Source organism: Gorilla gorilla, chromosome 21, assembly GCF_029281585.2.
Source record: "Gorilla gorilla gorilla isolate KB3781 chromosome 21, NHGRI_mGorGor1-v2.1_pri, whole genome shotgun sequence".
NCBI classification, from domain to species: domain Eukaryota; kingdom Metazoa; phylum Chordata; class Mammalia; order Primates; family Hominidae; genus Gorilla; species Gorilla gorilla.
The window spans coordinates 58,282,043-58,288,866 of record NC_073245.2 but is presented as its reverse complement, the minus strand read 5'-3'; the positions used below and the strand labels follow the sequence as shown (position 1 = coordinate 58,288,866).

Here is a 6,824-nt window from a genome sequence, read left to right as displayed (position 1 = left end):
AAGGGTATAATAAAATTATTTTTATTGCATTTTGTGCAGATGGGAGTCTAAAAAAGTAATACAGTAAAAGCCATAAAGCATTAAATGGGAGCATTCAACAATAAAGGAAAGAACCAACCCTCTCCTCTTCATATTGGCACAAAGAACACAAGATCAATACTGAGGCAGGATGCGGAATACTGAACACTTACACTGAAAATTAAAGGCAGGCCTAATAATAATAGTAATAATAGTAATAAATACTCTTGATTTGGTTTGCAACCTCTCCTATTTACAAGGGTTTTCAATTTCATTGCATTGCCCTGCACATAGATCGTCTAAAACAAAAGCAACACTAGTTATCACTACAAGGCTATTGAAATATTGCACTCAGAATAAAAGTCACTTGAATGGACATGAAACATCTAACTACAGTGATTATAAAGATATTTGATGAATGACGTGATAACATTCATAACAAATATTGCACATGTAGCACAGAAAACTTGGGTTTTTGTTGTGGGATGTCTGTTTCATCAACGGAAACTTTGCTCTTGCCAACCAGACAATCTGGGCCCAGATAGTGCAACTTTGGTTCCCTAATTGATGTTGATACAGCCGCCTTCTGCACAGCCCATCACATCAGCTCTGGAATATTCAGGCCCCCAGAAGGCAGGACCTGGCTGTGGTGTTCAGAGGGAGGTCTACTGAAGGATGCAGGGGGCTGGTGTCTAACACCTCCAGCTTCCTGATTGAGTACCTGAAAGAATCTATCCAGTCCCCTGATCGAATCTCAGAGGGGACTTGGCGTAACTGGCAGACCTCCAACCTACCCCAGCCACACCTGACGCTGTCTGGGCGGCGCCAGCTCCAGCTCTGCCTTGGGCTCAAAGGAAAAGAGGTGGTGAGGTCCGGATTACTCAGTGGCCCCAGCTCTGGGAGGTGGGTGAGATGTCAAACTAGGTGCGCAGGTCAGGGCCCTGGGGCTGGAGGTACTGTACCCAGTCCCAGATGGTGCTGGAACGAGCATGCAGTGCCTGACCCCCTTAGTAATGTGCCCTAGGGGAAGGGAACCCGGCCACCGCGCCTTCTCTAAGGACAGAGCACGCCTCAGACCAGGCTGGTGGAGCGGAAGCGCCAAGGACGAGTTGGGGAAGCCAAAGGCCCTGGGTCCTAGTTAGAGGAGAGCAGACAGGCGCTAAGGACAAAGCGCGTGCGACTCCAGCCCTCCCTCAGGCCCAGGTCCCCGGGAGACGGAGCTAGAGGCCGCTGCTAAGCAGCGAGGCCCGGCCCCAGAGCACGGAGAAGGCGGCTGGGTCCCTCAGGCGAGACAGGAGCTGCCAGATGGGGACGGGGGAGGGAACATCACGGGCAGCTCTGGGGCCTCTCAGTGGGTCCGGCCCCTAAACCAGAATCGGCCCCCTCCTCCCTCACTTGTCCCAGGGAGGAAACTCCGGGGAGGGGGCGCCCTCCAGCTCCACAATTTCAGTCTTTGGCGAGGAGCCACGGGATACGGGGAGCAGGCGACAAGCCGACTGAGGAGAGACGCCTGCTCCCCAGCGAAGGCACCGGGGCGGGGCTTCCTCGGTGGGGCGCGGGCCTCTCGGTTTCTTCCTCTTGAGGAGCACCCCTCCCCTATCCTGGCCCCAACTTGCATAAGAGCCGATGAGAAGAGGTTGTGCGCGTCTCTGCAGCCGCAGTGGAAGCTCACGTCCGCTGGGAGGCGAATCCAGGAAAAGTTGGACCCTTGTCTCACCTCATCTCGGAAAAGGACTGGAGAGGAGGGTGGGAAGCCAAGGGCCCGCGGAAAGGGCGAAGAGGCGAGAGCAGGACGGAGGTGTCGAGGGAACGAGGCCACGACCCCCGCCTGGGCCTAAAGCACTTTCGCTCTCAAACTCTTGGACGTCAAGGAAAATTCAGCTTCCCGAGGCCTCGCCTCCCCGCAGTGCCCCCAGCGGGAGAGCTCGACTGTGGCGAGAAGTCTGTTGCGCTTCTAGTCACATAAATATGGGGACGTTAAAAATACACGCGATGTCTCCTGTACACTATGTATAGGCTCGGCCGCCCGCGCCCCACGGCTCGGCGAGAAGGGGCGGCGGAGACGGCAAGCGCGGCCTTCCCACTCCGCGGGCCTCCGGGCCGCCGGGAGCCAGGGAGCAGCGCCGGAGGAGCGCAGAGCGAGGACCGCGGCGGGAGTGGGAAGGGGAGGAATGGGCCGCATGGACTACCTGGGGGTCCCCAAGGCCCCAGCTCCTCTCCTTTCCGCGCCTTCTCCCAACCTTTATTGCAGCGTCTCCTCCGGCGAGACAAGGCCGGGCTTAGAAAAAGGGCAGCGAAGACCCACGGGCCAAACCGGCACTGAGGAGCTCTGGTCTCTGCGCGGCGGGGCGCCCTCTCCGAATCAGCCCCAACAGGCGTGGCCTCCGGGCTTCAGGCAGCGGGGTAAGGGGCCAGGACACGGGCACAGGGTCTGTATGTAAACGGTGACAGCGGCGGGGGGCGCGGCGAGGGCTCCGGAGCCGCGGGCCGGGCGCGCTCGGGCCCGGGTGGCAGGTCCTGGTTCTCAGGAGTAGATGGTGATGACCTCGCGGCCGCCGCCGCGGACCAGCATCACCCGGTCCAGGTGCTCTGTGAGGACCTCGAGAAACTCCATGTCTGAGAGCCGGTCAAGGAGAAAGACCCGGTCTCCTTCCCTCCCGACGAAATTGGGGTCGCACTCAGCTGCCAGGGGGACCTCTCGCGCCCGTGTCCCTGTCCGAGGTGCTGATCCGGAGGCAGGAACAGCTCAGCTCTTCCATCCCAGGGAAAGGACCCAGATTCCCTGACGTCCACCTCCCTCTTTCCCCCAATTTTAATTCCAGGATACAGTTTTCATCACCATTGCGGTTGCGGGGAGGCCCAGGCATGTTGAGCAAAACAAGCTTGGCGTCCCGGGATTTCTTCACGATGACCTCGTTCAGCCGCACGGCCGTGTGCATGCGCCGCACGTTGGACTGGTTCCTGCGGCAGGAAGGAGGAGTGGAGACCGCGTGAGCCGGGGGGTAGAGAAGATTGGAGCCAGTCGCCCTTCCAGCCCGAACTGGGCTGCTGGGGACTGGTTCTTGCAAGCCCAGGACCACCAATCCTAAACATCTCCAGGCTAGGCTATTCAGAGATCCCAGAGGTCGTGGCACCAATTAGGGGTTCACAATAGAGTGAGGAGGGTAGGGACCCTGGCCATCCTAGGAGAGAGAATGAAAAAATGCTGAAGCACTTACAAGTTCTCCCACTCCCTTCAGGAAACACAAGAGATGCAAAGAGAGAAAGAAAAAGAGCAGAGTCAGAAAAAGAGGAAGACACTGGGGGCTTGGGCCATGGTCATCTGCCCTGAGTCCTGCTCTGCCAGCCCCCACACCCTTCACCTTTCCGCTGTCTGCAACTGGGAATTCTGAGCCTTAGCAATGGGGCCCATCCCCCTAAGTCCTCAGATGGGGAAACCAAGACAATGTCTGAGCTGGGTCTGCAGGCTGACAGACCAGGATGCCTTCTGCTCTCTTGCTCTGCCATGGGGAGCAAGACCCTTTAGCTCACCCCAGCCCCCAGCCCTTAGCCCCCAGGCCCGTACGGCTTCATGCTGAAGAAGTCCTTGATGCCCTCAGAGGAGACAGGACTGGGGCCCTTATTCTTCTCTGCCACCGACTTGTCCTTGGTCCAAGTGAGATGCACCTTCTCCGGATCTGTCTCCCCTTCCCCCTCAGGCTCCTCCCCTGGGGACGGGGAGCTGCTGGGGCAGCTGGGAGCACTCTGATCGTGGATCAGCTGCACCTGAGGGATGAATGAAGCGATGGCAGTTGAGTCCTTTGGAGGCCAAGGGCTCTGCTCCCACTGGTTGGGGCCAAACCACCCAAGCTGCACACCTCCTCCTCTGGCTTCTCTTCACTGTCACCAGCCGTCTCTTCTGGGACATTCAGGCGGAGCCGCGTGTTGGCTGGATTCTTTCTCCGGATTGAGCCTCGTGACTCATCTGTGATACTCTGGATCTAAGGAGTGACATAGGTTGGTGCCAGCTCTGCTGGGAGTCACCACCCATGCCCTGCAAAGAGCTATCACCAGAGATGATGTTCAGCCAGAATGCACTTTCTGGAACTGTACCAGTTGTTAAAATATTGCTATGATTTGAGACCAAATAGCTACTGCACCACTGATCTGCCTGCCCCACCTCCTCTCCAGAACCCCAGACCTCATCTGGCAACAAAAGGGTTAACCTTGGCACAGCAAGGCTCCGCCTAGCACTATGGTCCAATGTCAGTCCTCAGTCCACTGGTCAGTGGCCATGCCATGTTTCCATTTTTACTACCTCCCTTGGGTAACACTCCCAGCCTTGGAGGATCCATCCTTCCCATCTCAAAGTGGTACCCATCACTCATCCCGCTGAGAATCCATCAACCACATTCTGATAAATACATTACCCACCCCTGGGAGACTCAAAACCCATGGTTCTATTACCCTCACATGTAGGATTGCCACCCATTCCCTGGGCAACTTATCACCCACCTCCAGGAGCCCTTCTGTCCCCAGCTAGGGTAACACCACTCATTTTCCCAAGGACTCCACTCCCTTGGGTGGGTCTTTCATCCATACTCTGGTGGTTCTACATCACCCACACCTAGAAGATCTTACACCCACACCCTATGGGGGGGGGGCTCATCACCATTACCCCTGAGATCCCATCAATCACACCCTAGGGGATTTTCCCCTAACTCCCACACATCAGTTATATCCCTAAACACCCATCTGTTACCCACTCTCTAAGGGTTTCTACATGAGCCCTTATCCCTCACACTGGCAGCCCACACCCCTAAGGACTCATCATCCATACGTATTTAGCATCCACTCTTCTCTCTCAGGCCCCAGAAGTCACACACAGAGGAGAAGATCTGTCACCCATACCAAAGTCCCTCTGCCTCCTGGCTGGGAGGTTGGCAGTGAAGCTGCAGTGTATACTCCTGCTGTCTGGGAGATCAGTGTCAGGAGGTATGGTTGGGGGAATCAGGGAGATGAGGGTGAAGTTGAAATGCCAGGAATGTCAGCCCTGAGGCATCCTAAACCTGACACCCAGAACTGGCAGCAGTTTGAGGCTCTCAGGGGCCAGGCAGGGCAATCTCACCTCCCGCTCCCGCTCATTCTTGGTTAAATGCATCTGTTTGAGGATCTGGGAACGCTGCTCCATCACCAACGTCTTCTCATAGGTGTAAGCTGAGATGTCGCTCTCATGCTGTGGGCAGACAGAGGTTGGGGTTGGGGGGTGGGGAGAGGAACACGGAGGAAAGCATGAGGTCTGAGCCCAGGTGAAAGGCCAAGGGAAGGAAGGAAGGCCCCCATCCTTCTGGCAGCCTAGGGCTTCCCTACCCAATCACTAATTTTGTCAAGGGTTGTAGGAGGCAAGGACGTAGCAGAGAGGGCAATGCTCTTGCAAGGCAGGCAGCTCATTCCCTCCTCAGCCCAGCACAGGACCAGGCATAAGAATGGATGAACTAATGAATGAGTGGATTAATTAATCACCTGGGTGAATGGAGAAGGGAAAGAAGAAAAGGAACAAAGCGATGAATGAATACATGCAAGAATGAATGGGAGAGTGAGTGAATGAATACTTCATTGAATACATACGTAGATTAATGAATACACAGAGGGATGGGTGGATGGACACATGAATTGAGAGGATGGTTGGACAAGAGGCTCTACAGGATAATCACCAGGGGCACACGCTCTAGAGCCAGCCTGCCTGGGTTTGAATCCTGCCTCCACCATGTACTCTGTGTTATTGGGCAAATTACAGTCATATGCCAAATAACACCATTGTATGTGCATCAATGGCAGACTGCACATAAAATGGTGTTCCCTTAAGATTACTGTATTTTTGCTGTATTTTTTCTATGTTTAGATATGTTTAGACACACAAATACTTCCCACTGTGTTGCCATTGCCTACAGTACTCAGTAGAGTAACATGCTGTATAAGTCTGTAGCGTAAGAGCAATAAGGCTTTGTGTGTAGTAGGCTGTACCAGCTAGGTGTGCATAGATACACTCTATGATGTTCACACAACAAAATCACCTCACAACACATTTCTCAGAACATATCCATGTTGTTAAGCAATGAATACATGACAGTACTTCTCTGCACTTCATATTCCTAATCTGTAACATGGAAATGCTGATAATTGTATCTATCTCATTGGTCTTTGTTGGAATTTATGTACATATAAAGTGCATAGAACAGTGCCCGGCATATAATAAGCACTAGACATGGCTACTTTTATAGAGAAGGGAGGGATGGCTGAATATGTGAGAGGCTAAGAGATGGATCAGGGGGAAAGGATCCAGCATCATAAGCTGATTGGTGTTAGAGTTGCCCTACTTGGTGCTGGGGCCAAGAGGAAAGAGGGCCAGGTGGAACCCCAGCGGTGTCTCCTGGGGACTCACCATCTCCACCACCTCGACCTCCGCAGTGATGCGTAAATGATACAGAAATGTGGTCAGATCCTTCTTCATCTGGATGCTATTGTCATCCATCTGGGCCACAGTGAAGATACGCATCTTGCACTTCCGCCAGACCTGCAGGCGGTGAAGGGGATTCAGAAAGGTCCAGCCCAGATGTGATGAGGAAATCCAGGGCCAGGCCCTGTCCCCTCACCCTTCCCCGCTTCCCACCCACTCCTCACACATACATGCAGACCCCAAATCCTCTGTCTTTGGGGCCACTCTCTACAAAACCTTCCCTGCTTAGGTCTGAGGGTCCCCCATTAAAGAAAGCATCACTGGCTTGGGCTAAGCATTGCTCTCCTTACAGCAGTGCACCTGCAAGAGG

At 54.4% G+C, this 6,824-nt stretch overlaps 1 protein-coding gene across 3 annotated transcripts in view; it reads right to left on the bottom strand.

Annotated features, from left to right (window-relative positions):
* The window catches only part of SLC12A5 (solute carrier family 12 member 5), a 38,611-nt gene continuing 31,787 nt past the window's right edge, over positions 1-6,824 (bottom strand). For all 3 annotated transcript variants that reach the window (XM_031004747.2, XM_055373095.1, XM_004062292.5), the window contains exons 20-26: positions 6,440-6,571; positions 5,126-5,233; positions 3,876-3,998; positions 3,584-3,783; positions 3,237-3,251; positions 2,846-2,979; positions 1-2,634 (exon numbers count right to left, since the gene is read on the bottom strand). In XM_031004747.2, coding sequence (XP_030860607.1) covers positions 2,543-2,634; positions 2,846-2,979; positions 3,237-3,251; positions 3,584-3,783; positions 3,876-3,998; positions 5,126-5,233; positions 6,440-6,571 — 804 coding nt within the window. In that variant the 3' untranslated portion in view covers positions 1-2,542. The remainder of the gene's footprint in view (positions 2,635-2,845; positions 2,980-3,236; positions 3,252-3,583; positions 3,784-3,875; positions 3,999-5,125; positions 5,234-6,439; positions 6,572-6,824) is intronic.